This window comes from Labrus bergylta, chromosome 17 (assembly GCF_963930695.1).
Source record: "Labrus bergylta chromosome 17, fLabBer1.1, whole genome shotgun sequence".
Taxonomy (NCBI): Eukaryota; Metazoa; Chordata; class Actinopteri; order Labriformes; family Labridae; genus Labrus; species Labrus bergylta.
Genome location: NC_089211.1, coordinates 5551442 through 5566474, shown reverse-complemented (window position 1 = coordinate 5566474; position 15033 = coordinate 5551442). Strand labels below are relative to the sequence as shown.

General features: G+C 39.8%; 1 protein-coding gene across 5 annotated transcripts in view; it reads left to right on the top strand.

Annotated features, from left to right (window-relative positions):
• Positions 1-15033, top strand: part of LOC109996491 (myosin heavy chain, embryonic smooth muscle isoform) — a 55484-nt gene that overhangs the window by 24421 nt on the left and 16030 nt on the right. For 4 of the 5 annotated variants that reach the window (XM_065966000.1, XM_020650643.3, XM_020650642.3 and 1 more), the window contains exons 3-6: positions 1768-1898; positions 11094-11211; positions 11370-11560; positions 12331-12415. In XM_065966000.1, coding sequence (XP_065822072.1) covers positions 12377-12415 — 39 coding nt within the window. In that variant the 5' untranslated portion in view covers positions 1768-1898; positions 11094-11211; positions 11370-11560; positions 12331-12376. The remainder of the gene's footprint in view (positions 1-1767; positions 1899-11093; positions 11212-11369; positions 11561-12330; positions 12416-15033) is intronic. The other variant, XM_029280541.2, reaches the window with a different exon arrangement.

Here is a 15033-nt window from a genome sequence, read left to right as displayed (position 1 = left end):
TAACACAACAATGCAGGACACAGGATATTGCAGCTCAAACCAAGGACAAGTCTGTCCAATGCTTACACTTGACTCCTTCATGCAAACGTGAGGGATTAGAGGTGTGCTGCTGGAGGAGAGCGGAGGCTGGAGTATGGCGGAGGTGTCCCCAAACAGCAGTTTGTTTTGGTATAATGTTGGTGCTCAAGGGCGACCTCTACTGGATCAAAAAGTTTCTCATTCCTCCTTTAATGAACCTGATGTGTAGCTGGAGCAAAGCATGTGCCTTCTGCATGAACGTGTATCTTTTTTTAACCTCTATGTCTGGGTTCACATGTCTGTTATGGATGTAATCCTCAAAATGACAAAATGAAGAATTATAGCGTCTGTAGATATGTTTTGTATCTCAGCTTTTTAGTTTAAAAGAGGACCAAAGATCATGTTTTAAAACTGAGCGAGATTTGGCTGAACATGGCGACAGTTTGTTTCTCAGACTGAGTCACACAGAAGACAGACAGAGAGACATGAAGACAGACAGACGGACGGACCAATCATCATGTGGCAGCGTGACTCAGTTTGCCTGTTTTCTCTCAGCAGCCCACGGACGCTCACTGACGGACTCTGTCACCTCGACGAGTTCAGACTCACAGCCTGATCGTTCATCCCCCCCTTCTCCATCTTTCTCTTTACTCATCGTGTCCCCCTGTCTGTCTGTCTGTGTCTGTTCACCTCCTCGTGTCTGTCTGTCTAATTCACCTGTCTGTCTGCGTGTCTATGTGATTGATATCTACCCCACTCTGTCCTCCTCCAGCTGGTGATTCATGGCTCTCTGCTGTGTTACTCAACATGTTGCTATGTCTGATAAACAGCAGGGGGGCAAAAGCTGAAGTGTTACATATAAAAAAAAAACCTCCAGACTAAATACTTCACGATTTATGACGCATTTGTTTGTTTTGTCTTGTGTTCTAATCAGTTGTTAGTGTGTTTTTTGTCTGTGATTATGAAAGTTAATTGCCTTCCCGTTTCCATGCTGACAAAAGAGAAATTCTTGATTTGGGTGTGTTGTTGATCTATAACTCCAGTCTAAAGTCGCTGCCAAATTTAAAATGAGTAAAGGTGTAGATGCTTAATTACATTTCACCTCTGATTTCAATCTGATTCAAGTCAAACAACTTGATGAATCACTCTGGGGGGAGGTGACACAGCGACACACTGACAACAATAGATTATACATCAGAGGGGTCAATTATGAAATGAGTTATTTTGGGAGGCTGTGGCTCAGAGGTAGAGTCAGTCATCTCTCCACCGGGGGGTCGGGGGGTTCGATCCCCAGCTTCTGCAGCCACATTGGGCAAAACACTCTCCCGCTGCTTCCTTTGCTGCGTATAATTGCGTATGAATGGGATTAGTTACTTCTGATGGACACTTAACAGAGCAGCCTGTGACATCAGTGTGTGAATGTGTAGGTGTGACCTGCGGTGTAAAAGATCTTTGAAGACTAGGAAAGTCCATTTACTTTTTTGTGTCTTTACAACCTGTCCAGTGTGTTTTTAAGCTGCCCAATAAGGACATACCTTGTAGAGGTGTATCTAATTAAATATTAAGCACGTACAGTGACAAGGTGAACTCATCCTACTGGCTCTGTGAGGCCGTACTTGAGCAGGTCTTTCTCCCATTAGCCGTCCTGGTGTAAGCATTAAGCATCAGTTGTTTTGTTGTCCTCCAGTTCGGCTACCAGCTTGTGTGTGTTTTTCCTTTCCAAACTTCTCTTTGTTCTCCTGTGCTCAGGGTTCTGTGTGTGAGGAGAGCTCAGGGACAGGAGGACTGTGGAGGTTTGCTGTTTTGAGTGAGGAGCTGACTTTTCACCTGCAGCAGCTGCAGACACAGACACAGCAGGAGCTCTGCAACATCTGCACACAGTGAGTCCACATCATGTGATGGATATTCAGTACAAGGCAGATGTGGGCTGATGTGTGAGGGGCACCGAGGAACATGAATTATGTTGCCTACAGAGTGGATATCATGAGTGCATACTGAGGGTTAAACTCCTTCTTAAAACTCAACTCTGATAGCCATTACAAATAAAGTGAAAAGTCCTGGTAGTTTATTTTGTCTTAAAAAAAATAAAATATTTTCAAATGTTTGCTCCTAAAAAACGACCTATACTATCTGTTAATATTCTTGAAACTACAAAAAGTCGAACTGTAAATGCGTCAGGAAATAACTTTTTTTGTCTTATGACCTTGAAAAAATAATTCTTTAAGCTGGAAACACAATAAGGGTAAAGATTGCAATATTTTATAAAGACTAAAGGTCTCTAAACATCAAAGACAAAATTCATTCAAAATGAACACACACCCACACACACACACACACACACACACACACACACACACACACACACACACACACACACACACCCTGTACCTCTGTTCTCTGCAGGCTGCTTGCCTCACCGCTCTTTCTGTTTGTCTCCCTCCCTCTTCATCGATCTTGGTTTAGTTTTTCCGATGTGAATCCATTTTCACAACCTGGGGAAAGCTTCTTGTCAATCGAAAAGAACAGCATTGGAAGTTAATACAAGTTTGTGCCTTATGAATACGTCGCTGATGATGTTGAGTCTTTAGATGGAAAAAAAAAACATTTTTTTGGTTTAAAACACTGCACGTGGACGTTTCTGTGATCAGTGATGTAAGATGTCAGAGTGCTATTAGCAAGCGTTTACATTTTTTTTTCTGTAATAAGTTTGGCTTAAAACAAAGCATGTCATTTGGACAGCCCTAATATGTGTATTTTTTTTTTTTTGTTCTTGGACTGTCCTCTTCATAGACATCAGGAGCATGTCGTGTTGTGTTTGAACACGTGAGGAGGAGGAAGCTCTGTGTCGGTTCCTCGGGGTTTTGTCACAGAGCTGAAACATAAATGTGGGAGTTTCGCTGTATCTCATAACAGCAGCAGGTTCTGCTCCACTGGGGAGCACAACAGGATCCAGCCTGCCTGTGTGTGTGTGTGTGTGTGTGTGTGCGCGTGCGTGCGTGCATGTCAGAGTGTGAGTCAAATTGTGTGTGCGGCTGTGAGAGTGAGGGATTGGAAAGAAGAAACGAAAGTGAACGGTCCAAATGCGTTTGTTGTTTTGTGTGTGTGTGTGTGTGTGTGTGTGTGTGTGTGTGTGTGTGTGTGTGTGTGTGTGTGTGTGTGTGTGTGTGTGTGTGTGTGTGTGTGTGTGTGTGTGTGTGTGTGTGTGTGTGTGTGTGCGCTATTGTAAATAGTTCTTTTGAAGGTCCATATGAACCTCCAAATGTAGATTTGATACACATTAAGTGATGTAAAGGTGTGCAGGTTAAAAAAACAAGATAATATTTTTGTCAGACAATAATGTGAAAAAGGAAAGACTGACACAGCATGCCTTTGTGTCCTGAGAGGGAAATTTAAAGTTTTTTTTCAATAAAGTTTGGTGACATAAGGCCTTTTCTGCCTTTAAAGAATAGTCATTGTCTGGATCTTATAGTTGTGACCTTAAGGACAGTAGAGAGCCTGTCGGTGTACATAAATAAACTCTTTAAGTTAGGGGCTGAATGATATTTTGAGCTTGATATTGATATTATGGAGAGAGAAAAATTTGATACGATTTATCAGCCGATACCTTTCTTAGATCCCTAGAGATAGATATATATAGATACTTGTTTATTGCGTTGATCCCTCAAACACAGTTATCAAACACTTGTGGAAAACATGTATAATGAAGACAAGATGGTCACTCAACTGGAGAATAACTGTACATATACATGCCGCTTGACTCTCTAGAGGGTGATAATGTTTGTTGTAATCCATATAGCAGACTCTGTTGGTGACAGCAAGAGAGAGAACTGCTGGTGTAATACGTTAAAAATAAAATAAAATGTTTTTGACGACTGAATAAATTGAGTAAGATCGGCTATAAAATGAACTGCTACTGATAGTCATTTGATATGTTAATATCAGTCGATATCGGCTGGTCGAGAAATCTGTCCGGCTCTACTTTAAATATTTTAATCAGGAATATCTGGATAACACAGCAGCCTATTGGCTCTTTTTTTTTGTTCTTATTTGTGATTTAGACCACAAAGTGTTGAAACCGTCTTCAGTCTGGTGTGCTTTATACACTCAGTATTGGCACAGATAAGATTTTAGTGGATCAATGGAAGTTAATTGAATCTTCAAAAAAACAAAAATTCTTTCAGAAACTTGTGTCTGACATCACAGATGCTCTTTCAAAGTGTGATTCTGCTGTGGACATCAGGCTGGCTGGTAAAACAGTGAAAGTTGGACTCAGTTTTCAAATCCTTGTAAAAAAACAACTTCCACAGAAAGTGTGAGAAAGTGAAAGTTTCCTGGTGCATTTTCAGTTTTTCGTTACCACTTGTGCTGCGCTGACAGTAAAAAAAACGTTCAGATGGTGGTAGGTGGCTGCTGCCTCACCCTGCTCGCTCGCCCGCTCGTACTCTCTGTACCGCCGCCATGACGAGCCGTTTGGCAGAGCAACGCTTCAACTGCTCTCGCTTCTGTCAGACAAGACAAGCTAAAACACATCTCAGGATTCAAGGTGTGCCAGCAGACACGCACACACACACACACACACACACACACACACACACACACACACACACACACACCCTCCCACATACACACACATTATTCTGATCATCTTCCAGGAAATCTCCTAATTTCTCTGCAACTTTGGTTCTCATCCTCGAGACTGATCGGCTCCTGTCACAACTGGGATCAAAGGCTTAATAGGAGATGAACAGTGCTGTAATAAAACCTTTTACACCTCTGCATCGTGTCGCCCTGCCCACTTCTCAGATCTGCTCGGCTTACTGGAACAAGACGTCACCCTGCTTTCTTTTTACTGGGGTTTTTCTCGGCTTTAAAAAAAAAAAAACCTGCTTATTTAATCGTGTCAGCAACAACACAGGGTTGGGTCTTATGCAAGGAAAGGGGATCAAGCATTGACTGAACAGAAATTGAGATTTTCTTTAAGTGGACCCCAACAAGCTGCAGGAGTCGAGCGGCTTTGAAACGTACAGAAAAGTCCTTTAAAACTGCGTTAGTTCGGATTCTTTTTGAAGGCTTAAAACTCTTCTTAAAACCTCGTACAGTACATTTCCTCTGCTGTTTGTAAAGAGTGAGAACATAATCCCAACCAAGCAGCAACCTTCACGGCTCTTTGGTGAAGCCGAAGCTGTCCTAATGGTCTTCCATACCACCAAACTTTTTTCTAACACCAAGAGCCTCGTGTCAAGCGTTTACAGCAGCTCACTCCCACAGAGAGTTCACACCAGATAAACTCAAGTGTTGGGGCGGATGAAGTTTGATTGTGATGGATTACATGAGATGTTTTCGGTGGTATTTCCCCATACAGAGAGATAGAAACAGAGTCTTTAGCTCGGGTTATTCAAGGACACTTTTACTCCTGCCAAGACTAACAGGCCGACTGGCAGCTTTGGAAAAACTCCCATCTGATCTGTCAACTCTCTCCTCTTCTTCACCTTCCTCCTCCTCTTCTCTGAAGGCCTAGCTTCTCCTAATATGTTCAAAAAAATGTCTGATATTGACCGTGGAATTGATTTGTCGCCTCATTAATCCTATTGATCTCAAGACCAATTCAACCAGATAAAAGCTTCTTCTATTTTCCTGTAGAAAACAAAAAAGCAGAAAGCTCAGATACCAGAAAACAGAGGAAGGTCATTTCTACACAAAACAACTGCTTATAGGTGCAAGAGGAACAGAAATATGTTTTGCCCCCCCCAAATTTTTTTTAAGAATACAGCTGGAATTGGTCAGTAGCCTCCAGCAGCAAATAAAGGCTGGATTTTAAGAAGTACATGTTGTTTAAAGCTCCTTTGAGGAGTTTTTAGCTGGTTATGAAACAGGCTGAAGTTAATATTGGAGACTCTTTATGACCTACAAAAGCAAACAGGACCATCAGCATAGGGAGTTATTTCATCTGTAGTTATTTTTAATGACTCCTGCCGCGGGGTAGGTGTCAGGTGAAGAGATTATCAGCATGCTGAAAAAGGGCTGTTTTTGCATATTCCAATGTGAAGATGCAAAAACAGTGATGTATTTGACAGATAAAAGGTCGCTGGTAGCCTAGTGGTTAGTGCAGGCATGCTATTTATGAAGCTATATTCCTCTACGCAGGCGGCCCGGGTTCACACCCAGCTTGTGACTCCTTTACTGCATGTCATTCACCCCTCTTTCTCTCCCTGATTATTTTTTTCCATCCACTGTCCTAGCTCTAAAATAAAGGCAGAAAAAGCCCCCAAAAATGGTCTCCCCTGTGGCTAATTGACTTATTATTGCGAAGTATCTCATATAACCCCACTTCAAAAATACTGAACTATCCCTTTAAGTTAGATAACCTAAGTTAGGTCAAACATGCATGTTACTTACTGAAATCCACATTTTCTCAGAAAACAAACAAAATGTTTTTGTGTCTAAGCTTAAACACAATGCTGCCATTTCACAGCATCAGCCCGCTAAAGTTATTGATGCAAAAAAGAACAGAGTATGGCAAACTGCTAATGGAAACCAGACAGAATTTTCTTTATTTTGTGTGTAAAAGCAGAAATGTGCGATTGACCTAAATCTTAATCGTGTCATTTATTTTCTTGTTTAAAACTTTAGTATTTCCATTTTTGCTCGTATCTTTCGTCCCCTTTTTGATTCCTTCTCTTGTCATTTTGTTTCACTTGTTTCATGTTTTTCTTTCCTGTCTTCAACTTCCTGTTTCTGTCTTCTCTGTGATCCCGTTTGTGTAATAGAGAAATACTTGACCACACCTGATTTCTTCATCCTTATCTGTCTTTCTCCCCCGTTATCCTGTCCAAATATTTCTGCTTCCTGTTCCCTTTCTCCCTTTTCCTCCTCTCAAATAAATAAGTAGAAAATATTTATACCGCCATCATGAAGCAGAGTGAGACATAAACACATACAGGTCTGCAGCATCACCATCACATGATAGAAACACTGAACAGAGCGTGTTTTATTCTTCACTGTGGATTTTGTTTGCTCTATAAATACGCCTCAGCGTGTACATCCCGTTTAACCTCGACACGGAGAAACCAACATATGTGACGTGCTGCGGGCAAGGAGATACATTAATATGAAGAAAGAAAAAAAATAACACCCACACATTTTTCACCTGCAATTATGGAGTGAAATGTGTTTGTCACATACATTCAAGCAATTATGGAGCCCTATTCACGCTTTTCTAGACGTACACACCTAATCAGAACACACTGACAGCTGGTGCAGGGTGTGTGTGTGTGTGTGTGTGTGTGTGTGTGTGTGTGTGTGTGTGTGTGTGTGTGTGTGTGTGTGTGTGTGATTTTAAAGTTGTCAGCTACACACACACTCTCACGCACACACAGATATTCATTGGTAATTACTGTCTCTTCACTCTGATGGATGATGTTTCTCGCTGCTCATCACACACACAGGTGATTTAATGAAGACATTTGATTGGTTAAGAGAAGTTTTGATTGACAGCTGACAAAACAGCTTGTTTTTGGCATGAAGTTTTGAGAGCTCCTGGAAATGCTTCAAGGTGTTCATTTAGTCAAAACAATGAGCAGATTGAAGGTGCAAGAAAACATCTACACACGTTCAAGTACCGGGAGATTTCCCACAATGCATCAGAGATAGTGGTGCTACACATACGCATGGCAAAGCCTTGTTAAAGCTCAAAAATAGATTTCTCCTTTTCTCAGACATCCTCTCATAAGTTGCTTCTCTAGAAAAAGCAGATTTGAGGATTTTGGAATCAATAAATGAACGATTCCCAGACTTATGTTTAAGTTTTCATTTGAACAGAAAATGCTTGAAATCAAATTCAGACATTTTTCCGAGAAATATCCTCAAGAAGTTCTTTTTTTAATAAACTTATTTGATAAAAAAATGGAGCTTTAGGCAACTGGACAACAGATTTTTGAACAACAATAAAAAAAAGATTCAGAGCTTACTTGGACTCAGACAAACTTACTCAGGGCTGATTACAAATACTATTATATTTGTGAGGAACATTTTGTCCTAATACAGTAAATTCAATAGATAAAAGAAAAAATGAAATGAAGGCACTGACTGTTTATCTGTGGAGTCAAATGAAAAAGTGTGTCACAACTTTTAAGCCTTTCAGAATGAAGATGAAAGCCACATTGAATTAAATCATCCAAGACTTTTAGATCAAAATATGTCTATAGCTATACATCTATCAGTTAGAATTTAATTTTCTTTGACATATTTACACCTCAAACATAATGTTGGTATCATCTGCGTTTTGTCTTTTCCGTTTGTTCCTGAGTGTAAAGCAGAAATCCTCCCAGTCTTTTAGCTTTTCTTCAGATTTCACACACACACACACACACACACACACACACACACACACACACACACACACACACACACACACACACACACACACACACACACACACATACAAAGTGGAATCAGCAGTCCTCCTTGAAAACCTTGTTAATGTGGTGTTAATATATTTCCCAGAGGGCCTTTGTGTTTTTGTGTCGTCGTACTAATTTGTCTGCCTCTACATGTCGATATCGCTCCTTCAGTGAGTTCATCAAAGGCGTCCTCAGACGAGCCTCCTCTTCTTCCTCACAAACAAAACACTTCTCATGCCTCTAATCAGCTGCTGCTGTTTGAGGCGTCTGTTACAGAGGGTTAGCACCTCCTAGTGGACACATCACGTATTGCACCCTGATGTCTCTGAATTACTTTACTGTACTTTTCTTTCTTCTTTGTACTAAAAAATGTGATTTTATACATTGGCATACTCTTCATTTATGAATACTACTGTTACCCCCTTTTTACAGTACTACTACCACAATACTCCTGTTACCACAGTAACTACTTGTTTTACTACAACTATCATGGCTGCATTTGATTCTACTTCATAGTAGATAAGAATCATAATGACATAATTCACAGGGATTAAATGATAAATAGACTTGAGCTTGTATATTTCTTTTCTGGTCTTCTGACTACTCAAAGCTCTTTCACACTGCAGGTCACACCTACACACACTGATGACAGAGGCTGCTGAGTAAAGTGACCATCAGTATTAACTCATCCATTCATACACATTAACAAGTCGCTGACAAAGCAGCGGGAGCAAATTGGGATTAAGTGTGTTGCCCAAGGACACATCGGAAATTTGTTTTAAGGAGCTGGGCATCGAACCCCGGACTGCCCTGTTAAGAGACAACTGAATACATCAACATTAAATTTATAGTGCTTGCACATAAAACTCCTAAATAAAATCCTGATGTTTTTCAGAATGATATCAGCACTTATAGCCAGCTCCGCAAATAATTTTTTCCCGCAAGACGAGCTGATGTGAGAACAAAGCAGAATAAAAATCAGCACCTTGAGCGAGTGGGAGGGGGTGGTGATGTTTATTCCCCGCAATCGGTGGAAATTTCAACAGCAGTCCTCCTGAAATTCTCTCAAAATTTTCAGGAGTGCATATGTTAAAACGGCCTGACGCTAAAACTCTGACATGCAGCTTTAACCCGTGCAGTACACTGTATAAAATCCCTCCAGCGAACTCTGGGTCTAGATATCTTATTGTGGAGGATAACAGCAAGAAGATGAAGAATATAAAGTGGAAGTAAACAACAGTCCATGGTGTCAGGAAGCATTAACTCTGTATCAACGGGTCGCCATGTTTGTTGAAGGAACGGTTTCATGTTATCCGCTGTGGTTGTTTTGGTTGGCTGATCAGGAATGCTGTCAAAGTGTGCTGCTTTCAGGGATCAGGAAATCCCATGACCATGACTAACCCCTTTTTTTATTTACTTTTTTTATCTCTGATAAATGGTTTTCTTTATTTTTTTAAAATCAAAGTAAACAAATGACTCAAAGCTTCTTCAGCCTTTTAAAGAGTCATGCTGTATCTATCGCCGGTGTTTTCTCAGTAAATCTCCGAGCTTGTAGAAGACAAACAGAGAGCAGAAAGGTCCGACCTGTTCTGTCCTGTTCTTTTCTCTCCTTTCAGGAGTGACTCAGGTCGTCTGTCAGGGGGGGGTTCAAGCTCCAATTGTATAAAAGACACAAAATGTTTTCTCTGCTGTAATTATCTCAAACTGCAAACTGTTCCTCTTTCCTTTTTATTCACACGTTGTTCACTGATATTTGATTCTGTGTGTCTTGAAAACATGCGTCTCTAAGTGTGAGGGTTAAACTTTTTTATTTTCTGCTTGTTATTATTATCCTAGACATTATCATTTGCATGTCCTTATTTATAAGACTATACTTAATCTGCTTCTCTCACTCGTGTAAATGTATTGATGAGAAAAGTTCAGGAAGCTTCATTCTTCAGTTGCTCAGCGACTCAGTCAAGAAACTTACTTTGTCATATGTTCCTAAAGTGCGTCTTGAAACGTAGAAAAATGAGTTTCAGGTACTCTGCTCCTGCAGTCTGGACTCTCCTGCAGGAGGATTTGTGTCTGGGGGAGCTGGTCTCTTTACATCTGTTTAAGAGTAGATTGAAGGTGTTGGAGGAAGATGCTTCTGGTTGTAGATGCTTTGATAAAACCACTCAGGATATGTTGATCTGTTTTATATCTGTCTAAACCATGCCTAAATGTTAATCGTGCTGCTGCCCCTCTTGGCCAGGACACTCTTGTAAATGACATCCTTAATCTCAGTGAGGTTTTCCTGGTTAAATACATTATAAAGGAATTTAAACTTAGCCACATATGGAGTGATGCATTCTTTGCCCTAAAGTAAAAAAGGCTGGCTTGTTAAAAAATAAATGGCAGTTTTCAACAGATAAAATGTCTGAATCACTAATTAAACTTATTCTGAAAGTCAAAGATATCCAGTCAATAAACAGTCTATTTAACACTGTAGTAAGGTTAAACTATGGAGCCCATAGTGTTGTGTGCACAAGATATCATTAACAAGTTATTACCTTTTGGGACTTCATAGGCTCCGTACTAAAGTTTAAAAAATAGAATATATTAGTTAATATGGTATTAGTGTTATTTTAGTAGATTTTAGTTGACTTGAATGTAATCTGTAATCTAAATGTTTGTGTGTTTGTGTGTTTTCAGACTCTCGCAGATTGAGGGCCGTCAGCGGCTGCTTTCCTTTGAGCTTTTAATTCTTCAGGAGAAGAAGAAACAGGCCGAACAGGAGCTGAGGAGAAACTCCAGCTTCCATACGTCCACTGTAAGTGATCAGAGGATTTTATTACATCTGATCAGGTAAACATGTTTTTTAGACAAACTGTCAGGAGAGGTCACAACCAGAAAACCTATTAGTAGACCAATGATGTCACTTTATTTTGTTAAAATAGCTCCTTAATATGTCATTTTTACCCTCTACAGGTTCAGCTGTGTGCCTGCCGGGAGCTTCAGGTCTCCATCACCGAGCGTTTGCTTCAATCAGAGAGGTTGGTGTTCCAGGAGGAGGCACTGAGCACGCTCCATAACCTGCTGACACAAGACCTGCAGAGGTACCAGGACGAGACGCAGAGACTGACCGGTTTCACACAGAAAATACTCAGACAGTCGCACAGGTAGCTCAAACCTCATCATGTTTTCATTTATCCAAAGTCATTGTCGCATTTAAGTTTGATTGAGTTTTTAATTGTCTTTTGATTTCATTATTATCATATGTGATGATACCATCACAGTGTGTTCTAGTTCTGTTTAGGACTTTATCTAAGGACCAATCTGTCAGGTATCTACTGAATGAAATGATAAAGTGACCTTACTATATGATCAGACATTAAGGAAACATGCTATGTTGAAGTGCTGACTTCTCTGACAACAATGGATTTGTTTGGACCAGAGAAGGTAGCGGGTTTTAAGACACCCCCACATGGCTGTTTTGCCCCTCGGTCCTCGGTTTGCAAACCAACAGGTGTTGCAGCGATGGAAGAAAGAAGAAGAGAAGTGGTTCAGATAGAAGTGATTGTACCCGGCCTAAAAAGCCTCTGCATGTTTCTAATAAGCTCCACGAGCAGAAACGTGCTCAAACTAGGATCAATATTAGAGATGATTTTGAAAAATGGAGAGAGGTTAGAACACAGAAAGGTTTACAGACCGATGCAGAGCTGGATAAACACTGAAGCTTCAGGGTCCACCACATGGTGACCTGTGTGAGCTTCGACTCTAGAGAGGAGGGGGGGGGAACAACTCTCTACAATGTTTGGAATTTGGACTGCAGTACTCATTTTAAACACCAGGTGTCAGAGTTACATACTGCTCCTTTAAAGAAAGGGACTAACTTTTTTCATGTAATTTAAAAAAAACAAAAAAACATTTGTTTTATTTTCTCTCTCAGGTCGGACAGAAAGGAAACGCTCCCGAGCAGAGAGAGTGACCGCAGCATGCAGGGAAAGAGCGAGACAGAGCAGCAGAACAACATGGTACAGTCTAACTTTAAAATCACAGCAGGCTCAGTTAACCTGTTGTCTTTACCTTGCTTTACTCTGTGTTTCTTGTTCTTGGTGCTATCAGGCTTTTAAATCACTTCCAAACACTTGACACTGTTTGGAAGCAAACTAACTCCAAACCTAACACCCAGCTGTCATCCTGAAAGATTAGGCATGTTTGTTTTTCATGTTAACTAAGAATACCCGTCCAGCAGAGTTCATGTGGGCAGTTAGAGAACTTTGAGGCCAAAATTCAACCTTTTAAAAACAAAAATCTATAGGTTAATAAATGATGTGGATTTGGACTGAAACAGATCTTGAGATGAGACAGAAGATGAAGTTAAATACCATTTAAACATTTTACAATAAGAAACTCAAACAAAACTTAAATATTACAGGAAAACAGGATAACAAACCTCTTGTTGCAGTTGAGTTGAGTAGAACAGTGCCGCTGTGTTTTTTATCCAAGAGTGTGTGGTTGTGTGTGTGAGAGAGTTTGTGCTTGTGTGTGTTTGTGCGTGCACATTTGTGCTCGTGTAACTTTGTGCCTGTGCGTGTGTCTGGCATGGATCCAGCTGTTGTCAGTCTTTCTCAGACAGTCGGAGAGGAGACAGAGGAAACATCTGCCCGCTCATCTGGCTCTGTCTGTCATACACAGACATAGAACCACACACACACACACACACACACACACACACACAAACACTGTTAGCATTTTTTCCCCCTAAAAAAAAACCCAGAACATCAAGAAAAAAAATCCCTCCTATAATAAACTGACACAGTAGTGACAGGAGACGATGAGGGAGGAAACCTGGTTTGGAGTCTTATTAGAACAGGAAACCTGTCAAAGTGTCAGCACAGTGTATCTCATGAAGCTTAAACACAAACACGGCAGACAGGCCGGCTGCCAACACGCTGCAGCTCCTGCACACAAACACAACATGAATCACACTCACTGTTTGCAGCTCAGACTCGTCCCCATTGAGAAAAAGAGGAATTTTTAGTAAGAGTTCAAAGTGAAGCTACACCAGAAAATATTTGTTTTTTATTTTCTAAAAGGTGTTAAATTGTAGTTTGCTTTTCACATTAACCTGCTGAAATCATTGGGAGGATGTGCAAGAATAAATCCATACACACTTTCAATCCAACTTTTTCTGCTGCTGTGAAAATTATACCAACACTAAAGAATACAGACACACAACCAGGAGAAACTAAAGAATCAACCTGTAGAAGGTTACAACATCCTCAATAATCAAGACAACAAACCCAGAAGCTTGTAAAAGCAGAAATCAAGCAGGAGAAGCTAAATCAGTGTTTCTGTACTGGTTTAGTGGTTGAAAAATTTGGCAAAATATGCAATATGTACCAATTTGTTGATTTTGTTTTTACACAATTATTTTTCCAGGCACATGTTTGCGACCCATGGAAAAAGGCTCTGCGACCCACTTTTGGGTTCAGACCCACCAGTTGAGAAACACTGCGCTAAATTACAACATAAAAACAGGTTAAAATAAGAGATGAAGTTTCACACAGGAGTGATAAACTGTCCTTTAACAGAACAACATTCATCGGTGAAGCATTTATAACCAAAAGATGAGGAAAAAATTAGAAGAAGCAAAAAAAAACAAAAAAAAACATGATTAGCTGAAGAACGTGCTCTCTGTTAGTTAAATAGTCTCAACTCTATGATTAAAGTAAATATAAAATCTACACGAGTCACTCTGGTCCCATGAGAGGCACAGTCATCCGATTATTTTTGGTTCATCTGTCGGAAAAGGAGCCAGCATTTGTTTAATCAGAAACAATTTGATGAGATATAAATCCAATAGATTTAGATTAGATTAATGATATGAGATTTTATTTTAGATTTGGTGATCTATGTGAGCTGTGTTTGTCCTCTGTGTTTTCTCACATATGTCACATCATCAACAGATTATCTAGACATTTAGTAATGCATTAGTCTAGATCTGAATCATCCTCAAAGTATCAAAAGCAGCAATAATTTAAGGCCGAATTCAACTCAATGACAGAACTTAATGTTTCAACACAATGTTCATCTGATATTATAGTTCAGTCTGGAACAGTCTTTGGGGCTATATGAATAAAATTGTTTCATTGATACTTGTGTTATAATTTAAAATGTAATCTCAGAAATGTACTCTCGTTAAACGGTAACCACAGTTTTAGCGTTTTAGGGCTTCAAAATAAATCACAGAACACATAAATCTGCTGATATTTCACACGGTTTCAAAATAAGAGTTTAAAAAAAATTATCACAATTCCTTTCAGCCTCAGGTGACATTTTAGCGTTAGCATTTTAAGAAACAAAGCACTGGTGTCCCTTTTTTATTTCCTCTAAATCTGAGCAGTTCTAAATGTTGTTTTGTCCTGTTTTGGATCCTTACTAGCTGATATAATAATTAACATATCACTCGTTTACTTTCTATGTTTTGTAGGCTTATTGAAATACATAAACAGACCCCAGTGATAGTACTCATAAACTAATTTTATTTATTCCCACATTAAATAAAGAGACATCCAGGATTATTTTTTTCCCAGATTTCATCCTGATTTGTAACAAATATTCCTGTTTTAATGATGATTGTGGGTTA